This window comes from Taurulus bubalis, assembly GCF_910589615.1.
Source record: "Taurulus bubalis genome assembly, chromosome: 17".
Taxonomy (NCBI): domain Eukaryota; kingdom Metazoa; phylum Chordata; class Actinopteri; order Perciformes; family Cottidae; genus Taurulus; species Taurulus bubalis.
In genome coordinates this window covers 17,905,505-17,927,315 of record NC_136605.1, presented here as the reverse complement: position 1 = coordinate 17,927,315, position 21,811 = coordinate 17,905,505, and the positions used below count along the sequence as shown (strand labels likewise).

The window sequence follows — 21,811 nt, the reverse complement described above, 5'->3', positions numbered from 1 at the left end:
TAAGGCGTAAATAAATAAAACAATAAGCATTTCAACAAGTTGTATGTCTTTTTTCTTCCTGCTTTTATGGTCAAATCAAGACATTGTGAAAATTATATTATGAACGCGTCTTTCACAAAATATAGGTGCTCAGGAGTGAAAAAATGTATACTTAAAAGTATCTAATAGTCATCATGATAACCACTTTCAAAGTTTTACATTAGGATGTATTACAGTAATCACAATCTATGTTTTGTATTATTATAATGCACTTCATAATAATAATAATAATGTTATGGTGTAGTATATGTATTATTATTAGATCATTAAAATATTTATCTTTGAAATATAATGGGGGAGAAGGGATATGTTGAAAATATTCTAGTAAAGCAAAAAGATGTATTTGCACAAATGTATAAAAGCTAATGTGGCATATATTACACTCTCTCTCTCTCTCTCTCTTTTCTTCCTGTTTTTATCAAGACGATATGAAAATTATAATATGTAAGTTGTTTTCACAATATAGTTACATATGCTCACTTGTGGAAAAGGTATACTTAAATGTACATGTCTCCTCTGATCCTGGTAAACTTCTACCGCTGCACCATTGAGATCATCCTTACAAACTGCATTACATTCTGATATGGCAACTGCTCTGTCTCAGACCGGAAAGCACTGCAGAGGGTGGTAAAAACCGCCCAACGCATTAGCGGTACTCCACTCCCTGCCATCGAGACTATCCACCTCAAGCGCTGTCTGCGGAGGGCGTACAGCATCGTCAGGGACACCACACGCCTCAGCCATGACTGTTTGCCCTCTTCCCCTCTGGGAGGCGCTATAGGAATCTCCGTTCCAGCACCAGCAGGCTCAGGAACAGTTTCTTCCACTCAGCTGTCAAAGTCTGCATTTCATATCCACTGTGTATACTATACTGTTTATACTATCTACATCAGGGGTCTCAAACTCAATTTGGCTTGGGGCCACCGCTGGTATTGTGATCTCACCGGAGGGCCACACAGAAAGCGCTTCTTTTTTTTACATTCATAACATATTTTCGTCATTAAAAAAAGGCAACCAGCAGTTTCTATACATTTTTATAATAGTTTTTAACAGTGCAAATATATTAAATTTTTTTAAATAACTTGAAATAATTGAAACTGCACCGAACCAACAAATGCAAAACCTGAATACATTTGTACTTTATTCTATTTCTTGCCAGACACCTGGCAGCGCTTCTGCTCACACAGCTGAGCCACATAGACACTGATCCAGGTCACATAACCAAACTAACCAAACACATAACTAAACCAGGTCACAGTATAGAAACCCTGATCCAGGTCACAGTGAAACCCTCATCCAGGTCACAGTGAAACCCTGATCCAGGTCACAGTGAAACCCTGATCTAGGTCACAGTGAAGCCCTGATCCAGGTCACAGTGAAACCCTGATCCAGGTCACAGTGAAACCCTAAGTACAGCTCCAAGATGGGCATCACTAAGCCTGGACCTGTACTTGCATTTATTAAAGTTCATAGTGGAGAAAGGTTTCCAAAAAGGTACATGACCCGACTGATCACTTTTGTCAGCTCAGGGAAGGATGGAGGCAATTCTCTCAGAAATGGTCCATCATGTCTGGTTTTCCTTGTGCCTCTGAATTTAGCTTTTAGATCACTGTTGCACTGCAAGTCAATAAGATCCATTTGCAACAGACTCGGGACTGAGAAATGACTTCATACTACAGATCAAGCTTCATGGGGTGTGTGCACATGAAACATTAATATTACAACAGTTTTTGTTTTCAAACAAAATATTTACTATATATTTGAGTCAAAATATGTTCTATAGAAAAACAAACTATTTACAATGTTTACACAATATGCATGTTTCAGTTTCGTTTTTTCAGTTTTCAGAACAAGAACAACATATGTAATCTGTAGGTATGTGTGTACTATGTACTCTGTATGTGTGTATGTGTGTATGTGTGTACTGTGTACTCTTAACCAGCGCATGGTCGTGTGTCTAGCATACACAAAGTAAAACTGAACAGCTGAGCGGAGCAGAGCTGCCGTCTCTCTGGACAGTGTTGATCTTTTAGTACACTGCAAGTTTTTTTTTCTCAAGTGGTAGTGTGTTGTCTGTCTGAATACAAACCAGTGTATCTTTGCAGCGTATGTGGGTGGGTAGGTCCTTAGGGATTTCCTGAGTGTTCATTGGGTAGTTTCACACAAAATGTCGACTGACACCTGAATCAACAAATCAGATGAAAGGTGGAGCTCGACACAGACGCCTTTGGCTGTGTGCTCCTATGAGAGGCACGTATGATCACACAGAGAAGTGGGGCGGAACCTCCAGACTTTGGCGCATCCAGCAGCATCTGAATCTTTTTTCTACTCCGTTTTTTCGGAGTTATTAATAGAAACGTCCAGTAAAAGTTATCTTACGGGGCAGCGCGCGCGGACCTCAGAAAAACGCGCGGGCCGCACTAACACTAAACTTTGATGTCAAGTAGGGGGCCACAAAATATCGGCTCGTGGGCCGCAATTGGCCCGCGGGCCGCGAGTTTGAGACGCCTGGTCCACATTGTATTCATCCAGCAGACTGCACTGCACTTTTACTGCTTTCTTTTGCACTCTGGTCTGATGCTAAACTGCATTTCTTTAGTCATCATGTAAGATGATCACTTTCAAAGTTTTACATGAGGATTTATTATACTAATCACAATGTGATTTATATAATTATAATACACCTTATGACAATATGGTTCAATATATGTATTATTAGTAGATTATTAAAAAAGTTCTCTTTGAAATATAATACTAATATTATTAGTATGCAATTCATAAATATAGTTATAAATGTTTCATTCTTGATTAATAAACTTGACTATTATCAGAATCAGCTTTATTGGCCATGTAATTTGCCTCCGGTTACATGTTGCTCTTACATACACAATATACAATAAACAAGATAAATATAAAAAAGACAATAAATATAACAGTAGTCAAAAATAGTGCTAAGTAGTACAGATGTAGGTGTCTGATTAATTGTTCATCAGAGTGACGGCCAGTGGAAAGAAGCTGTTCCTGTGTCTGGTGGTTTTGGCATACAGTGCTCTCTAGCGCCTACCAGAGGGGAGGAGTTGAAACAGCTTGTGTCCAGGGTGTGAGGGGTCTGCAGTGATCTTTCCAGCCCGCTTCTTGACTCTGGAGGTGTACAAGTCCAGGATGGAGGGCAGGCTGGAACCAATAGTTCTCTCTGCAGACCTGACGATCCGCTGTAGTCTGTCTCTGTCCTGTCTGGTGGCCGATCCAAAACACACACTGATGGAAGAGCAGAGAACAGACTGGCTGATGGTGGAGTAGAGCAGGATCAGCAGCTCCTGAGGCAGGTTGAACTTCCTGAGCTGGCGCAGAAGGTACAGCCTCTGCTGGGCCTTTTTGCGGATGGTGTTGATGTTGGAGGACCACTTCAGGTCCAGGGAGATTGTGGATCCCAGAAACCTGAAGGTCTCCACCGCAGACACAGGGCTGTTGTGTATGGTGGTGTTGTGGGGGGGGGGAGACAGACGGGTCCTCTGAGGTGCAGACGTTGGTGTATGTATATATCATGTTGCATACCCAACCGAAAGATAGTCCTGCACTTGACTGATGATTTCAAATGTATTGATAAATTCCCCAAAAAACGCAAGAGCTGTGTACAGAGGCACACAAACAATAAGTATGTTTGCTTCCTCCTCGTTTGCATTAATAACACACATACACACACACACACACACACACACACACACACACACACACACACACACACACACACACGCCAATTTCTTGAAAAATAAACACAGTTATTACAACTTTAACTGACCTTGTGCCTCTTCCGCAGAGTGCTAATACTGTTACTATTTCTAATTTGTATACAAACATGACCATATTTTCTGTAGCTTTTGACATACAATGAGACTTCCTTTTTAACGTCGTGAGTCACCTTAAAAATAAAAGCATCTCATTTTAACGCAGGTAAAACAAATGCAACGAATACAACAACATTGATTGACAAACAGTTTCTAAAGCCAGAACACAAATTGGGTTACTTACATATCATATAATAACCGACAGCATGCCTCCCAACAGCTCGTTTTGTGCCGTGTTTGACCTGCCTCTTCACCGCAGTTCGGCGTCCGTGTGTATAGCGAGGTTGACTTAACTGTTAGCTTGATATGTTTTCTTAATTTTTCCGACAAGTGCTTTATGTCCCTTACTCCCCTAGCTGTCCATGCTGGATCGGTCAACGTTGATTTAAAAAGCAAGCATGGAAAGTAAAATATGGTGTTAGCATGCCTGCATTCAGCAGCTAGCTTAGCCAAACCGTCCTGTTGTAGCTTAGCCAAGCTGCTCCCTTTCACGTCAGTCTGTTGTCTTATGGTGAGGTCCGGTTGATCTGGGACTAGGTGTTTTACCTGTAGTTTCTTAGCCAAAGTTCCTCTTTGGTCTCCTTTGAAGAGCAGTGCTCGCACTCGCCATTGTCATGTTGGTAAAATGGGTGGCGCCTCGAGAGACTAGTCCTGACGAGCACGAAACACGTAGACGTGCACCTGTAGGCCAAATTAGAGTGTCCCCTCCGTGGGTTGTTTTTTAGGCCGCAGATTGGATACTTTGTATGTCACTCATTTATATTAGTGATTGGCTAAACTTCTTCTTAGACCCGTCTTTCTTGGGCTGAATCGATTCGGCTTAGTTTGCTGGTACAAATGATTGATCACCTGGATTGGTCTACTTTTAACTGAGGTGACGGGGTGGCGCGTGCCTATCTCAGGACCTCCTGTTTGTAACTGCCAGTATGCTAGCTAGCCAGCTAGCAAGCTGGTATACTAGATCAATAACGTGTACATCCAAACTATTAAACATACTCACCACTCGTGCCATTGACAGGCATCGCCCCCCATCACTATCATATTCATGTTCTTTATCACTTTGTGTTGTGTCTATTTCCTTTTTCTGTTGAGAAGATAACTGAGACTTGTGTTAGCTTACAAAGCAAAGATTAGTCCTCACTTTAGAAGAGGTCACAGAACATACTTAACTACAGAGCTACCAACTCTCACGGTTTCGCCGTGTGACATACGCTTTTGCATGTTTTCACACGCACTCACGCCACACAACCAATTTCTCACGGCAAAAAAGAAAATTCAGATTTTGGGCAGAGGCGCGTTCTTTCCTTTTCAAACTCCCCGACGATAGATGGCGCTAAGGAGCGCATCTGTAAACCTATTCGCTGCATAGACATCCTATTTACCCCAAAGAGTCCCGAAGATCGCAACAGAAGAAGATTTTCAAACAGACACAACCGCGGGAGAAACTCAGGAGGAGCAGAGACTAAGGCAGACCTGGGCATCTTACGGCCCGCGGCTCTCCCAGTCTGGCCCGCGTGAGGTCAATCAAAAATGAAAAATAAATAAAATAAATAAGGTGCACGCCATGAATGCAATACAAAGGCATTGCTTTTACTTTGAAGGCGATTTATTTATGTGTGGGCACACGCACGCGCGCGCTTATGCAGCCGCACTACAGGCAGTGTTGCCGACTTGGAGACTGAAGTGAAAGCGTATTGTTCTGCAGTTTCTGTCGCGAGACCCCCGCCTCCCAAGGAGCCTCGTGCTGCAGTCTCCGCCTCCTGCGGTCTGATCCACTATGGCAGAGCACTTTAAGTCAGGATCTTCACTCTTCTCTCAAAGAGGAGAACGTTCCTCACATGAGGAAAGATGCCAGAAGATGTTGGTTCTCTTTGGATCTACCTACATGAGAACAAACATTCTAGTGATGAAGTTCAACAGATCAGATCCAGATCAGAAGTTAATAAATTGCTGGTCTTTAACATACATATTTAATGTACGGTTTACATTTTTGTTAACTTATTTTCATAGCCTTATTGTAACATGTATTCTTACCAGCAGCAGCTCAAAACAATATAATTTACAGTTTTTTAATAAAGTAATAACATTCATATTGAGTTAATTGAATTAAATTCAGACTATTGGTTCGGCCCTCCACAACAGTCCAAATTTCTCATGTGGCCCCTTGGGAAAATTAATTGCCCACCCCTGGACTAAGGTATGTTAATGACATGTGGTTCCCAAGCGCTCTTTGGTGACGTGGTTGATTACGTCACTGTCATCTGTCCATCATCGTATAAAGACCGCCCTGACAATTTGATTGGTCCGAACAATTTTTGATTTTGGATCATTTCTCCCCAACAGAGCAGTGCCAGACCGAACTTCCAGACCTCAAATATTGTGGGCGGGGCTAAGTTTAGCTGGTACCAGGCTACATCTTTAACATACCACCCAAAAATCCACTAGAATGCATGAAATAACATCTACTTCAACCAAAATGTCCTGGGGTGGACCATCAGCTACGTCTTTGCTTCACAGAATGTAACCAATGTTGTCCATCTCCAGTAGGCCGCCCCTATCAACGACTTTAGGCCCCACAAACCACCAAAATGCAGGGTACAACATGGGTACAACGCCAAATTAATTCAAATTTCCTGATATTTGAGCCACCAACGTGTGTGGCTGCGTGCGCGGCTAAATTTTGGTCACCCCCGACAAAATCTCAATCCAAGGTTTTTTGAAAAGTTGACAGCTCTGTAACTAATACTTAACTAACGAGTAGTAACTACCTGAATTAATCATGAATTGCATTATTAAAACACGTTTATAAAGTGCATATACAAATCATTATACAGTATGTATAAATAAATGCATGAATAAATTACATTTAAATCTTTTTTTATAATTTACTAACACTTTAAAAATTATCTTATTAATCATCTATAAGTCCTTAATACTTCATTTTCAAATGGGGAATCCATTTATGAAAACCCAATCATGACACGTATAATAGTCAAGCTTATTATACAAGAATGAAACATTTATGTTTATGAATTGCATACAAATGAGTTACCAATGAGTGTTCATGTTGGAACAATGCTTTATAAATTATGAATTAAGTGTTTATTCATGCTTTACTAATGCTAAATAGTGTGTAGTTATTATAAAGTGCTTTGGTTTTTTTCTACAGAATTGTAGGTCTTAATGTAATTATTCCAAAATAGATTCAACTTATCTGACGCTTTGCATGCTGTTGAGCTGAATTGAACCTGTTTTAGCTGATACTTTTATCCAAAGCGACTTACAATAAGTGCATTCAACCATTAGTACAAACTCAGAACAACAAGATTCAAGGAAGTACAATTTCTTCAAGAAAGCCAAACTACAAAGTGCTATAAGTAAGTGCGATTTAAGTGCCACTAAAGTGCTACTTTCTTTATTCAAGGTATAGTCAGAAAAGATGTGTTTTTAGTTTGTAGATGTAGTGACTTTCTTGAGTATTTAGCTCGCAGTGACAGAGCTACAAGCCGATTGGCAGAAGCCAAGTAGAGTGAACGGGCTGGAGTGCATGGTTTTGCCATGTTCTGGATGCAGACACGGTACGCAAATTCCAGTGTTTTGAAGCGTATGCGGGCAGCCACTGGTAACCAGTGAAGGGCGTGGAGGAGCGGAGAATTTAGGGTGGTTAAATACCAGTCAAACTGCTGCATTCTGGGTGAGCTGTAGAGGTTGGATGGCACTAGCAGGTAGACCTGCCAGGAGGGAGTTACATTAGTCAAAGCGTGAGATGATCAGAGCCTGGACGAGAACGTGTACCACCTTCTGAGTGATTGTAGTATTCTACTGATGTTGTGCAGCATGTTCCTACGGGAGGAAATAAGGATCTGGTGGTTCACTGTGTCAAATGCAGCAGAAAGGTCTAGAAGGATAAGGACAGAGGAGAGAGGCTGCTCTAGCAGTGTGAAGTTTCTCAGAGACATTATGAAAGCCATTTTAGCAATATTATGCTTAGTGGTGGAAAAGGTATACTTAGCATAGTCATCATGGGTGAACACTTTCAAAGTTTCACATTAGGATTATAATAATCACAATGTATGATTTGTGTTATCATAATGCACTTGATAGTAATAATATGGTGTATATGTATTATTACAAGATTATTAAAAGAGTTGTCTTTAAAATATAATGGGGGAGAAGGGGATAAATTAAAAATATTCTAGTAAAACAAAAAACGAGAGCTGTGGGGCAACTATATAATATAAATATGAATTAGCACAAATGTATAAGAGCTAAACATACATGGAATATGACTCATATTACTCTTTAGATGTGGGAAAAAATTATGCTTTGAATGCTGTTGACCTGCATTTAATCTGTTTTAATCTGTAGGTCTGCTCGAAAGACATTAAACCATACAAACAGTTTCATTGCATTTAATCTTTTATTAATATTCTGACTAACAGAGCGTTTCTATATCTAAGACCATGCTGCTGTCCGTCAGCGGCTCCTGTTTACAGTTTATCTGTATTTCTCAGAGAGGGCACGAGACAGAGCAGCCAGGAACTTGTCCATGGCCACGTGGACCTCAGCGGTGAAGTCGTCGGGGAACATGATGGCCATGACCACGAGGATGTTGTGATTGATAATCTGTGAAAATAGAATAATGCAATTTAATTAAAACATAATAAGTGTTATTAAACCTACTGAGTGTAGAATATTAAAAGGCTTGAAGATCGACAAGATGCGGTCTTTTCAATTACATCTCGACAATAAAGACAAAGAACAACAAACTACACTGATGTGTAAATCATCATCTATGACATCTACCTTGAAGTTGGCAGGGTCCACTCGCAGAGTGAAGGCATGCAGCTCACTGAGGTTCAGGAGACCCGCATTCAGGTCGTCCATTTTGCCTACAGCTTCTGCAACTCCACTCATCACGCTCATTCCGTGCTTCTTCACCGGCTCAGATCCAGGGCTCAAGTCCTTCCAGTGGGAAAAGTAGCTCCTGGTCTGCGGGTAGACCACCAGCATCCTGAGTAACACACGAGAGTGGGAAAATAAGCGAGGAGAAAAAGGCTGAATAGATAGATAGATTATTTTAAACAAACAGGTATTTTATGAGCATCTTGTGCAGTTTGTGGTTATATTTACCTGGACACAGCATCAGAGCCGATTTCCCCAGCCTTGCCAGACACCTTAGCCCAGAAGGCTTTGACTGCTGCCTTGTCCTTAGCGCTGAGACTCATTTTCTTTGAAGCTTGTTAGGTTGAATGCCGGTCAGCTAAAACTTTGGTTATTTTATACAGGAAGCAGCGCATGGGCGCACCCGGCCCACCTCCAAGATAGGCTGATGTGGACAGCTTCAAAGTGATATGATGCAGCTTGCATGAGATAAACTTCTCATAAAGACCATAGTTGGAAAGAAAACATGGCCACTTTATGCTGATCACATGAAGGTTTTTGCATGCAGTATAAATACGTTATTTTCCCCTATTTTTGCATACTGGTCCTTAAATAGTCCTTTAATTGCAAACATTGTTTATGTAACTGGAAAGCTGAGACGCTTGTGGTTTCAATAAACCCACAAAAAGTGGTTTCATGTACGATGATGTCAGTCCCCATAAATAATAACAATTTCACATAGTGAGGCATGTTTCGGCATTTGCCTTAAATTACCTTGTGACCCAACACAGTTTTATGTCACTTCGTGAAATAGTCAAGAAATCTATTGGTTTCGTATACAGAGACACAAACTGTCTGTTTTTTTCGTTTCCATGATGTCTTAATGTGGTATTTTTTATAAATTTTTAAAATCCTCGAGTGGTGAAAACATGTTGCATTTTCGTACAAAAATATAAATGCTATCAATCCAAAAATATCTGAAAGTTATGAAACATAAGTGAGAAGGAGACTGTATGTATATCGATTAAAATGTTGTAAACCCTTTGATAATCTATTTCCATGAAAAAAAAAAAATATATATATATATATATATATTTTTTTTTAAATAATGATGTATGACTTGGACAGGTTAATCTTCAAGTCCCAGCTTTCAGATGATGTAGGACATCTATTGGTTGACCTGCTGTCCACCACCCTTACACTCTTAAGAAAGGCGGTATAGGTGTTAAACTGTTATCTTCATGTTTCTTAATGTAACTACACAACACACCCAGCTATAACTATTTCCTCTGCTTCGGACACAATCTAAGCATTGCAGATTAGACCTTTCTTTATCAATTTTCCCAAACCGTAATACTTTGCCAACCCATTTCCCCACTCCATCCTATGATTGGACAGAATTCTATAAGCATATTTGGGGGAGGAGTTAAATGGTCCTTTTAAAAGAGGCATCAGGTACTGACCACACAGTGAATCCAATCTACAGCCGACAAAATGGTCAAATGGACAGACTTCGAGCGCGACACCATCCAGGACATCTTCTTCAAGATGGACTATGAGTCCGTGGGCCCTGCAGCTCTTTCCAGGTGAGGCATAGTTTCTCTTTTTTTTATGTTTTCCTTCACATGAATGTATGAAAAGAAGGGCATTAACACATTCATTTTTAAAGTTATGCATGTATGTTTGTGTTTCAGGTGTCTGATCGTCTACCCCTGGACTCAGAGGTATTTTGGTAACTTTGGAAACCTCTTCAACGCCGCTGCAATCATTGGAAATCCACTGGTTGCAAAACACGGAATAATCATCCTTCGCGATCTGGAGCGGGGTGTGAAGAACATGGACAACCTGAAGGAAACCTACGCCGAGCTGAGCGTGCTGCACTCTGAGAAGCTGCGAGTGGACCCCGACAATTTCAGGGTAAAGTTGTAGAACTAATAAAAGATGATAATCATGTTCAACAATTACTCAAAAGACGACCAACCTCTCATGTTGCTGATGTTTCTGATGCTTGTTGTGTTGCAGCTCATTTCCGACTGCCTGACCATTGTGGTTGCTGCTCGGATGGGCAAAGCCTTCACTGGTGAAGTCCAGGCAGCTTTCCAGAAGTTCCTGGCCGTGGTGATGTCCTCTCTGGGAAAACAGTACCATTAGAGAGCTGCAACAGAAGACCTTATGCTGCATTTTAACATGTCTCAAAGGCGTAAATAAATAAAACAATTAGCATTTGAACAAGTTTGATGTCTTTTTTCTTTCTGCTTTTATTGTCAAAGCAAGATGATGTGAACATTATAATATGGAAGCCTTTTTTCATAGCATATAATTATGCTCAGGGGTGGAAAAAGGTCTACTTAAAAGAAGCATAATATTCATCATGTAGAAAGACCACTTTCAAGGTTTTACTTTAAGATGTATTATAATAAAAAGGTCTTCTCCTCAACTGTCAACATCTTTAACTCTGAACCACGGTGATAGCCCCCATCACTGCCAACCCCTCCACTCCTACACACACACACACACACACACACACACACACACACACACACACACACACACACACACACACACACACCAGACACCTTCCTCCAATGACTATAAACACATGCACTTTGCTGTTTATATTACATATATGATATATGATATATATATATATATATATAAATATATATATATATATTACATAAATATATATATATACAAATATATATAGACTGAAATTATCGGCATTCAAAATCCACAGTTTTTACTGTCCAAAACTGTTTGTACTGTCGACATTGTATGCAGCACACTGCACTTTTACTGCTTTCTTTTGCACTCTGGACAGATGCTAAACTGCATTTCGTTGTCTTGTACTCTGCAATGACAATAAAGTTTAATCTGAATCATCACAATGTATGTTTTGTATTATTATAATGCACTTTATATAATAATAATAATAATATGGTGTAGTATATGTATTATTATTAGATTATTAAAAGATTTCTCTTTGAGATACAATGGGGGATGAATTTCAAATATTCTAGTAAAACAAAAAAACGGAAGCTGTGAGGTAACTATACTATAAAGATGTATTTACACAAATGTATAAGAGCTAACCATATTGAATATTACTAATATTACTCTCTCTCTCTCTCTCTTCATGCTTTTATGGTCAAATCAAGACGATGTGAAAATTGTATTATAAAAGCCTTTTTCACAATATATAGTTATATGCTCATTTGTGGAAAAGGTATTTCAAAGTAGCTCATCATGTTGGATGACCACTTTCAAAGTTTTACATCATGTATTATAATCACAATGTATGATTTGTATTATTTAATGCACTTCATAATAATATGGTGTAGTATATGTATTATTATTAGACTATTAAAAGAGTTATCTTTGAAATATAATGGGGAGAAGAGGATACATTGAAAATATTCTAGTAAAACAAAAAACGAAAGCTGTGGGGCAACTATATAATATAAAGATGTATTTGCATAAATGTATAAGAGCTAAACTGGTATATGGCCTATTACTCATATTACTCTCTCTCTCTCTCTCTCTCTCTCTGTATGTTTGTGTGTGTGCGTGTGTGTGTGTGTGTGTGTGTGTTTATCTTGTGCTTCTGTTTTATGTTAAATACCTTTCTATAAATCCTGTCAAATTTAAATTATTTTTTGTTTGTGTTTCATGAACAGCTATACTGCCTCTTTATATGTAGGAAAAACCCTCTGCTATTTGTTGTTTTCTACAGCATTTTTGGTCTTAATATCGTTATTCCAATATAAATTCCACTGAACTGACGCTTTGCATGCTGTTGAACTGACTTTAACCCGTTTTAATCTGTAGGTCTGCTTGAAAGAAATGAACACCACACAAACAGTTTCATTGCATTTGATCTTTTATTCATATTCTGACTGACAGAGTTTCTATACTAAGACCATGCTGCTGTCCGTCAGCGGCTCCTGTTTACAGTTTATCTGTATTTCTCAGAGAGGGCACGAGACAGAGCAGCCAGGAACTTGTCCATGGCCACGTGGACCTCAGCGGTGAAGTCTTCGGGGAACATGATGGCCATGACCACGAGGATGTTGTGATTGATAATCTGTGAAAATAGAATAATGCAATTTAATTAAAACATAATAAGTGTTATTAAACCTACTGAGTGTAAAATATCAAAAGGCTCCAAGATCCACAAGATGCGGTCTTTACAATTAGAACTCAACACGAAAGCCAAAGAGCAACAAACTAACATCTTCCTGTTCCTCCTCTTCCTTCACCGCTCTATGCTCTACACTGATGTGTAAATCATCATCTTTGACATCTACCTTGAAGTTAGCAGGGTCCACTCGCAGAGTGAAGGCATGCAGCTCACTGAGGTTCAGGAGACCCGCATTCAGGTCGTCCATTTTGCCTACAGCTTCTGCAACTCCACTCATCACGCTCATTCCGTGCTTCTTCACCGGCTCAGATCCAGGGCTCAAGTCCTTCCAGTGGGAAAAGTAGCTCCTGGTCTGCGGGTAGACCACCAGCATCCTGAGTAACACACGAGAGTGGGAAAATAAGCGAGGAGCAAAGGGCTGAATAGATAGATTGGTTATTTTAAACAAACAGGTATTTTAGGAGCCTCTCGTGCAGTTTGTGGTTATATTTACCTGGACACAGCATCAGAGCCGATTTCCCCAGCCTTGCCAGACACCTTAGCCCAGAAGGCTTTGACTGCTGCCTTGTCCTTAGCGCTGAGACTCATCTTCCTTGATGCTTGTTAGGTTGAATGCCGGTCAGCTAAAACTTTGGTTATTTTATACAGGAAGCAGCGCATGGGCGCACCCGGCCCACCTCCAAGATAGGCTGATGTGGACAGCTTCAAAGTGATATGATGCAGCTTGCATGAGATAAACTTCTCATAAAGACCATAGTTGGAAAGAAAACATGGCCACTTAATGCTGATCACATGAAGGTTTTTGCATGCAGTATAAATACGTTATTTTCCCCTATTTTTGCATACTGGTCCTTAAATAGTCCTTTAATTGCAAACATTGTTTATGTAACTGGAAAGCTGAGACGCTTGTGGTTTCAATAAACCCACAAAAAGTGGTTTCATGTACGATGATGTCAGTCCCCATAAATAACAACAATTTCACATAGTGAGGCATGTTTCGGCATTTGCCTTAAATTACCTTGTGACCCAACACAGTTTTATGCCACTTCGTGAAATAGTCAAGAAATCTATTGGTTTTGTATATAGAGACACAAACTGTCTGTTTTTTTCGTTTCCATGATGTCTTAATGTGGTATTTTTTATGAATTTTAAAAATCATCGAGTGGTGAAAACATGTTACATTTTCGTACAAAAATATAAATGCTATAAATCCAAAAATATCTGAAAGTTATGAAACATAAGTGAGAAGGAGACTGTATGTATATCGATTAAAATGTTGTAAACCCTTTGATTATCTATTTCCATAAATATATATATATATATATATATTTTTAAATAATGATGTATGACTTGGACAGGTTAATCTTCAAGTCCCAGCTTTCAGATGATGTAAGACATCTATTGGTTGACCTGCTGTCCACCACCCTTACACTCTTAAGAAAGGCGGTATAGGTGTTAAACTGTTATCTTCATATTTCTTAATGTAACTACACAACACACCCAGCTATATCTATTTCCTCTGCTTCGGACACAATCTAAGCATTGCAGATTAGACCTTTCTTTATCAATTTTCCCAAACCGTAATACTTTGCCAACCCATTTCCCCACTCCATCCTATGATTGGACAGAATTTTATAAGCATATTTGGGGGAGGAGTTAAATGGTCCTTTTAAAAGAGGCATCAGGTACTGACCACACAGTGAATCCAATCTACAGCCGACAAAATGGTCAAATGGACAGACTTCGAGCGCGACACCATCCAGGACATCTTCTCCAAGATGGACTATGAGTCTGTGGGCCCTGCAGTTCTTTCCAGGTGAGGCATTGTTTCTGTTTTTATATGTTTTCCTTTACATGGATGTATAAAAAGAACTGCATTAACAAATTCATTTTTAATTATGAGTTATGCATGTATTTTCTTGTCTCCTCAGGTGTCTGATCGTCTACCCCTGGACTCAGAGGTATTTCGGTAACTTTGGAAACCTCTTCAACGCCGCTGCAATCATTGGAAATCCACTGGTTGCAAAACACGGAATAATTATCCTTCGCGATCTGGAGCGGGGTGTGAAGAACATGGACAACCTGAAGGAAACCTACGCCGAGCTGAGCGTGCTGCACTCTGAGAAGCTGCGAGTGGACCCCGACAATTTCAGGGTAAAGTTGTAGAACTAATAAAAGATGATAATCGTGTTCAACAATTACTCAAAAGACGACCAACCTTTCATGTTTCTGATGTTTCTGATGCTTGTTGTGTTGCAGCTCATTTCCGACTGCCTGACCATTGTGGTTGCTGCTCGGATGGGCAAAGCCTTCACTGGTGAAGTCCAGGCAGCTTTCCAGAAGTTCCTGGCCGTGGTGGTGTCCTCTCTGGGAAAACAGTACCATTAGAGAGCTGCAACAGAAGACCTCATGCTGCATTTTAACATGTCTCAAAGGCGTAAATAAATAAAACAATTAGAATTTGAACAAGTTTTATGTCTTTTTTCTTTCTGCTTTTATTGTCAAAGCAAGGCGATGTGAACATTATAATATGGAAGCCCTTTTCATAGCATATAATTATGCTCAGGGGTGGAAAAAGGTATACTTAAAAAAAGCATAATATTCATCATGTAGGAAAACCACTTTCAAGGTTTTACTTTAAGATGTATTATAATAAAAAGGTCTTCTCCTCAACTGTCAACATCCTTAACTCTGAACCACGGTGATAGCCCCCATCACTGCCAACCCCTCCACTCCTACACACACACACACACACAAACACACACACACACACACACACACACACACACACACACACACACACACACACACACACGCACACACACCAGACACCTTCCTCCAATGACTAAACACACATGCAATTTGCTGTTTATATTCCATATGTAATATATATATATATATATATATATATATATATATATATATATATATATATATATATATATTGCATAAATATATATTTATATATTACATACATGTATATATATATTGAAACTGAAATGATCTGCATTTAAAATCCACAGTTTTTACTGTCCAATACTGTTCATACTGTCAACATTTTATGCAGCACACTGCACTTTTACTGCTTTCTTTTCCACTCTGGACAGATGCTAATCTGCATTTCGTTGTCCCAGTAGTTATACTCTTCAATGACAATAAAGTTGAATCTGAATTAATCACAATGTATGTTTTGTATTATTATAATACACTTTATAATAGTAATAATATGGTGTAGTATATGTATTATTATTATTAGGTTATTAAATGATTTCTCTCTTTCAAATATAATCGGGGGGAAGAGGATGAATTTAAAATATTCTAGTAAAACAAAAAAACGGAAGCTGCGGGGGAACTATAAAATAAAGATGTTACACAAATGTATAAGAGATAACCATATGGCATATTACTCATATCTCTCTCTCTTTTCTTCCTGCTTTCATGGTCAAATCAAGACGATGTGAAAATGTAATTATAAAAGCCTTTTTCACAATATATGGTTACATTCTCCGTGGTGGAAAATGTATTTAAAAGTAGCTCATCATGTTGGGTGACCACTTTCGAAGTTTTACATGTTGTATTATAATAATCCCAATGTATTATTTATATTATTATAATGCACTTGATGAAAATAATATGGTGTAGTATATGTATTATGAATAGATTATTAAAAGAGTTATCTTTGAAATATAATGGGGGAGAAGAGGGTACATTGAAAATATTCTAGTAAAACAAAAAAACGAAAGCTGTGGGGCAACTATATAATATAAAGACTCATTTGCATAAATGTATAAGAGGTATTTTTGGTTGTCTGCTTGAAACAAAAATGAACACCACACAAACAGTTTCATTGCATTTGATCTTTTATTCATATTCTGACTGACAGAGTTTCTATACTAAGACCATGCTGCTGTCCGTCAGCGGCTCCTGTTTACAGTTTATCTGTATTTCTCAGAGAGGGCACGAGACAGAGCAGCCAGGAACTTGTCCATGGCCACATGGACCTCAGCGGTGAAGTCGTCGGGGAACATGATGGCCATGACCACGAGGATGTTGTGATTGATAATCTGTGAAAATAGAATAATGCAATTTAATTAAAACATAATAAGTGTTATTAAACCTACTGAGTGTAAAATATCAAAAGGCTCCAAGATCCACAAGATGCGGTCTTTACAATTAGAACTCAACACGAAAGCCAAAGAGCAACAAACTAACATCTTCCCGTTCCTCCTCTTCCTTCACCGCTCTATGCTCTACACTGATGTGTAAATCATCATCTTTGACATCTACCTTGAAGTTAGCAGGGTCCACTCGCAGAGTGAAGGCATGCAGCTCACTGAGGTTCAGGAGACCCGCATTCAGGTCGTCCATTTTGGCCACAGCTTCTGCAACTCCACCCATCACGCTCATTCCGTGCTTCTTCACCGGCTCAGATCCAGGGCTCAAGTCCTTCCAGTGGGAAAAGTAGCTCCTGGTCTGCGGGTAGACCACCAGCATCCTGAGTAACACACGAGAGTGGGAAAATAAGTGAGGAGCAAAAGGCTGAATAGATAGATAGATTGTTTTAAACAAACAGGTATTTTAGGAGCCTCTCGTGCAGTTTGTGGTTATATTTACCTGGACACAGCATCAGAGCCGATTTCCCCAGCCTTGCCAGACACCTTAGCCCAGAAGGCTTTGACTGCTGCCTTGTCCTTAGCGCTGAGACTCATCTTCCTTGATGCTTGTTAGGTTGAATGCCGGTCAGCTAAAACTTTGGTTATTTTATACAGGAAGCAGCGCATGGGCGCACCCGGCCCACCTCCAAGATAGGCTGATGTGGACAGCTTCAAAGTGATATGATGCAGCTTGCATGAGATAAACTTCTCATAAAGACCATAGTTGGAAAGAAAACATGGCCACTTTATGCTGATCACATGAAGGTTTTTGCATGCAGTATAAATACGTTATTTTCCCCTATTTTTGCATACTGGTCCTTAAATAGTCCTTTAATTGCAAACATTGTTTATGTAACTGGAAAGCTGAGACACTTGTGGTTTCAATAAACCCACAAAAAGTGGTTTCATGTACGATGATGTCAGTCCCCATAAATAACAACAATTTTACATAGTGAGGCATGTTTCGGCATTTGCCTTAAATTACCTTGTGACCCAACACAGTTTTATGCCACTTCGTGAAATAGTCAAGAAATCTATTGGTTTTGTATATAGAGACACAAACTGTCTGTTTTTTTCGTTTCCATGATGTCTTAATGTGGTATTTTTTATGAATTTTAAAAATCATCGAGTGGTGAGAACATGTTACATTTTCGTACAAAAATATAAATGCTATCAATCCAAAAATATCTGAAAGTTATGAAACATAAGTGAGAAGGAGACTGTATGTATATCGATTAAAATGTTGTAAACCCTTTGATTATCTATTTCCATAAATATATATATATATATATATTTTTAAATAATGATGTATGACTTGGACAGGTTAATCTTCAAGTCCCAGCTTTCAGATGATGTAAGACATCTGTTGGTTGACCTGCTGTCCACCACCCTTACACTCTTAAGAAAGGCGGTATAGGTGTTAAACTGTTATCTTCATGTTTCTTAATGTAACTACACAACACACCCAGCTATATCTATTTCCTCTGCTTCGGACACAATCTAAGCATTGCAGATTAGACCTTTCTTTATCAATTTTCCCAAACCGTAATACTCTGCCAACCCATTTCCCCACTCCATCCTATGATTGGACAGAATTTTATAAGCATATTTGGGGGAGGAGTTAAATGGTCCTTTTAAAAGAGGCATCAGGTACTGACCACACAGTGAATCCAATCTACAGCCGACAAAATGGTCAAATGGACAGACTTCGAGCGCGACACCATCCAGGACATCTTCTCCAAGATGGACTATGAGTCTGTGGGCCCTGCAGTTCTTTCCAGGTGAGGCATTGTTTCTGTTTTTATATGTTTTCCTTTACATGGATATATAAAAAGAACTGCATTAACAAATTCATTTTTAATTATGAGTTATGCATGTATTTTCTTGTCTCCTCAGGTGTCTGATCGTCTACCCCTGGACTCAGAGGTATTTCGGTAACTTTGGAAACCTCTTCAACGCCGCTGCAATCATTGGAAATCCACTGGTTGCAAAACACGGAATAATTATCCTTCGCGATCTGGAGCGGGGTGTGAAGAACATGGACAACCTGAAGGAAACCTACGCCGAGCTGAGCGTGCTGCACTCTGAGAAGCTGCGAGTGGACCCCGACAATTTCAGGGTAAAGTTGTAGAACTAATAAAAGATAATAATCGTGTTCAACAATTACTCAAAAGACGACCAACCTCTCATGTTTCTGATGTTTCTGATGCTTGTTGTGTTGCAGCTCATTTCCGACTGCCTGACCATTGTGGTTGCTGCTCGGATGGGCAAAGCCTTCACTGGTGAAGTCCAGGCAGCTTTCCAGAAGTTCCTGGCCGTGGTGGTGTCCTCCCTGGGAAAACAGTACCATTAGAGAGCTGCAACAGAAGACCTCATGCTGCATTTTAACATGTCTCAAAGGCGTAAATAAATAAAACAATTAGAATTTGAACAAGTTTTATGTCTTTTTTCTTTCTGCTTTTATTGTCAAAGCAAGGCGATGTGAACATTATAATCTGGAAGCCCTTTTCATAGCATATAATTATGCTCAGGGGTGGAAAAAGGTATACTTAAAAGAAGCATAATATTCATCATGTAGGAAGACCACTTTCAAGGTTTTACTTTAAGATGTATTATAATAAAAAGGTCTTCTCCTCTACTATCAACATCCTTAACTCTGAACCACGGTGATAGCCCCCATCACTGCCAACCCCTCCACTCCTACACACACACACACACACACACACACACACACACACACACACACACACACACACGCACACACACACACACACCAGACACCTTCCTCCAATGACTAAACACACATGCAATTTGCTGTTTATATTCCATATGTAAATATATATATATATATATATATATATATATATATATATATATATATATATATATATTACATAAATATATATTTATATATTACATACATGTATATATATATATATATATATATATATATATATATATATATATATATATATATATATATATATTGAAACTGAAATGATCTGCATTTAAAATCCACAGTTTTTACTGTCCAATACTGTTCATACTGTCAACATTTTATGCAGCACACTGCACTTTTACTGCTTTCTTTTCCACTCTGGACAGATGCTAATCTGCATTTCGTTGTCCCAGTAGTTATACTCTTCAATGACAATAAAGTTGAATCTGAATTAATCACAATGTATGTTTTGTATTATTATAATACACTTTATAATAGTAATAATATGGTGTAGTATATGTATTATTATTATTAGGTTATTAAATGATTTCTCTCTTTCAAATATAATCGGGGAGAAGAGGATGAATTTAAAATATTCTAGTAAAACAAAAAAACGGAAGCTGTGGGGGAACTATAAAATAAAGATGTTACACAAATGTATAAGAGATAACCATATGGCATATTACTCATATTATTCTCTCTCTTTTCTCCCTGCTTTTATGGTCAAATCAAGACGATGTGAAAATGTAATTATAAAAGCCTTTTTCACAATATATGGTTACATTCTCCGTGGTGGAAAATGTATTTAAAAGTAGCTCATCATGTTGGGTGACCACTTTCGAAGTTTTACATGTTGTATTATAATAATCCCAATGTATTATGTATATTATTATAATGCACTTGATGAAAATAATATGGTGTAGTATATGTATTATGAATAGATTATTAAAAGAGTTATCTTTGAAATATAATGGGGGAGAAGAGGGTACATTGAAAATATTCTAGTAAAACAAAAAACGAAAGCTGTGGGGCAACTATATAATATAAAGACTCATTTGCATACATGTATAAGAGGTATTTTTGGTTGTCTGCTCGAAACAAAAATGAACACCACACAAACAGTTTCATTGCATTTGATCTTTTATTCATATTCTGACTGACAGAGTTTCTATACTAAGACCATGCTGCTGTCCGTCAGCGGCTCCTGTTTACAGTTTATCTGTATTTCTCAGAGAGGGCACGAGACAGAGCAGCCAGGAACTTGTCCATGGCCACGTGGACCTCAGCGGTGAAGTCTTCGGGGAACATGATGGCCATGACCACGAGGATGTTGTGATTGATAATCTGTGAAAATAGAATAATGCAATTTAATTAAAACATAATAAGTGTTATTAAACCTACTGAGTGTAAAATATCAAAAGGCTCCAAGATCCACAAGATGCGGTCTTTACAATTAGAACTCAACACGAAAGCCAAAGAGCAACAAACTAACATCTTCCTGTTCCTCCTCTTCCTTCACCGCTCTATGCTCTACACTGATGTGTAAATCATCATCTATGACATCTACCTTGAAGTTAGCAGGGTCCACTCGCAGAGTGAAGGCATGCAGCTCACTGAGGTTCAGGAGACCCGCATTCAGGTCGTCCATTTTGGCCACAGCTTCTGCAACTCCACTCATCACGCTCATTCCGTGCTTCTTCACCGGCTCAGATCCAGGGCTCAAGTCCTTCCAGTGGGAAAAGTAGCTCCTGGTCTGCGGGTAGACCACCAGCATCCTGAGTAACACACGAGAGTGGGAAAATAAGCGAGGAGGAAAGGGCTGAATAGATAGATAGATTGTTTTAAACAAACAGGTATTTTAGGAGCCTCTCGTGCAGTTTGTGGTTATATTTACCTGGACACAGCATCAGAGCCGATTTCCCCAGCCTTGCCAGACACCTTAGCCCAGAAGGCTTTGACTGCTGCCTTGTCCTTAGCGCTGAGACTCATCTTCCTTGATGCTTGTTAGGTTGAATGCCGGTCAGCTAAA

The 21,811-nt window shown here is 39.1% G+C and overlaps 7 protein-coding genes across 7 annotated transcripts; 3 read left to right on the top strand and 4 right to left on the bottom strand.

Moving 5' to 3' along the window:
* Nucleotides 1-8,381: 8,381 nt before the first annotated feature.
* LOC306749869 (hemoglobin subunit alpha-1-like) lies at nt 8,382-9,112 on the bottom strand (the record flags this gene model as incomplete). Its single annotated transcript, XM_079233208.1, has 3 exons — nt 8,382-8,510; nt 8,691-8,898; nt 9,018-9,112. The coding sequence occupies 3 exons, from the start codon at nt 9,110-9,112 to the stop codon at nt 8,382-8,384; spliced, it is 432 nt and encodes a 143-aa protein (XP_079089334.1).
* Nucleotides 9,113-10,253: 1,141 nt separating this feature from the next.
* On the top strand, nt 10,254-10,933 carry LOC306749860 (hemoglobin subunit beta-2-like). The gene is made up of 3 exons (XM_079233198.1): nt 10,254-10,354; nt 10,463-10,685; nt 10,791-10,933. Exons 1-3 carry the CDS (start codon nt 10,263-10,265, stop codon nt 10,917-10,919), a joined length of 444 nt encoding a protein of 147 aa, XP_079089324.1. The 5' UTR covers nt 10,254-10,262; the 3' UTR covers nt 10,920-10,933.
* A 1,708-nt stretch (nt 10,934-12,641) lies between these two features.
* On the bottom strand, nt 12,642-13,498 carry LOC306749865 (hemoglobin subunit alpha-1-like). Its single transcript, XM_079233204.1, has 3 exons — nt 13,403-13,498; nt 13,076-13,283; nt 12,642-12,852 (listed from the first exon to the last, which is right to left on the bottom strand). The coding sequence occupies exons 1-3, from the start codon at nt 13,495-13,497 to the stop codon at nt 12,724-12,726; spliced, it is 432 nt and encodes a 143-aa protein (XP_079089330.1). The 5' UTR covers nt 13,498; the 3' UTR covers nt 12,642-12,723.
* A 1,135-nt stretch (nt 13,499-14,633) lies between these two features.
* LOC306749870 (hemoglobin subunit beta-2-like) lies at nt 14,634-15,297 on the top strand (the record flags this gene model as incomplete). The annotated part of the gene is made up of 3 exons (XM_079233209.1): nt 14,634-14,725; nt 14,841-15,063; nt 15,169-15,297. The coding sequence occupies 3 exons, from the start codon at nt 14,634-14,636 to the stop codon at nt 15,295-15,297; spliced, it is 444 nt and encodes a 147-aa protein (XP_079089335.1).
* A 1,547-nt stretch (nt 15,298-16,844) lies between these two features.
* On the bottom strand, nt 16,845-17,627 carry LOC306749866 (hemoglobin subunit alpha-1-like; the record flags this gene model as incomplete). Its single annotated transcript, XM_079233205.1, has 3 exons — nt 17,524-17,627; nt 17,197-17,404; nt 16,845-16,973 (listed from the first exon to the last, which is right to left on the bottom strand). Exons 1-3 carry the CDS (start codon nt 17,616-17,618, stop codon nt 16,845-16,847), a joined length of 432 nt encoding a protein of 143 aa, XP_079089331.1. The 5' UTR covers nt 17,619-17,627.
* Nucleotides 17,628-18,752: 1,125 nt separating this feature from the next.
* On the top strand, nt 18,753-19,432 carry LOC306749868 (hemoglobin subunit beta-2-like; the record flags this gene model as incomplete). The annotated part of the gene is made up of 3 exons (XM_079233207.1): nt 18,753-18,844; nt 18,960-19,182; nt 19,288-19,432. 3 exons carry the CDS (start codon nt 18,753-18,755, stop codon nt 19,414-19,416), a joined length of 444 nt encoding a protein of 147 aa, XP_079089333.1. The 3' UTR covers nt 19,417-19,432.
* Nucleotides 19,433-20,997: 1,565 nt separating this feature from the next.
* On the bottom strand, nt 20,998-21,771 carry LOC306749864 (hemoglobin subunit alpha-1-like; the record flags this gene model as incomplete). The annotated part of the gene is made up of 3 exons (XM_079233203.1): nt 20,998-21,126; nt 21,350-21,557; nt 21,677-21,771. The coding sequence occupies 3 exons, from the start codon at nt 21,769-21,771 to the stop codon at nt 20,998-21,000; spliced, it is 432 nt and encodes a 143-aa protein (XP_079089329.1).
* Nucleotides 21,772-21,811: the final 40 nt, after the last annotated feature.

Bases quoted from the DNA above. Each gene is read 5' to 3' on its own strand.
- LOC306749860 (XM_079233198.1), top strand. From the start codon at position 10,263: ATGGTCAAATGGACAGACTTCGAGCGCGACACCATCCAGGACATCTTC. The intron at 10,355-10,462 runs GTGAGGCATAGT...TTTGTGTTTCAG, and splicing joins GGCCCTGCAGCTCTTTCCAG to GTGTCTGATCGTCTACCCCT. The intron at 10,686-10,790 runs GTAAAGTTGTAG...GTTGTGTTGCAG, and splicing joins TGGACCCCGACAATTTCAGG to CTCATTTCCGACTGCCTGAC.
- LOC306749865 (XM_079233204.1), bottom strand. From the start codon at position 13,497: ATGAGTCTCAGCGCTAAGGACAAGGCAGCAGTCAAAGCCTTCTGGGCT. The intron at 13,284-13,402 runs GTAAATATAACC...TGTGTTACTCAG, and splicing joins GGCTCTGATGCTGTGTCCAG to GATGCTGGTGGTCTACCCGC. The intron at 12,853-13,075 runs GTAGATGTCAAA...CTATTTTCACAG, and splicing joins TGGACCCTGCTAACTTCAAG to ATTATCAATCACAACATCCT.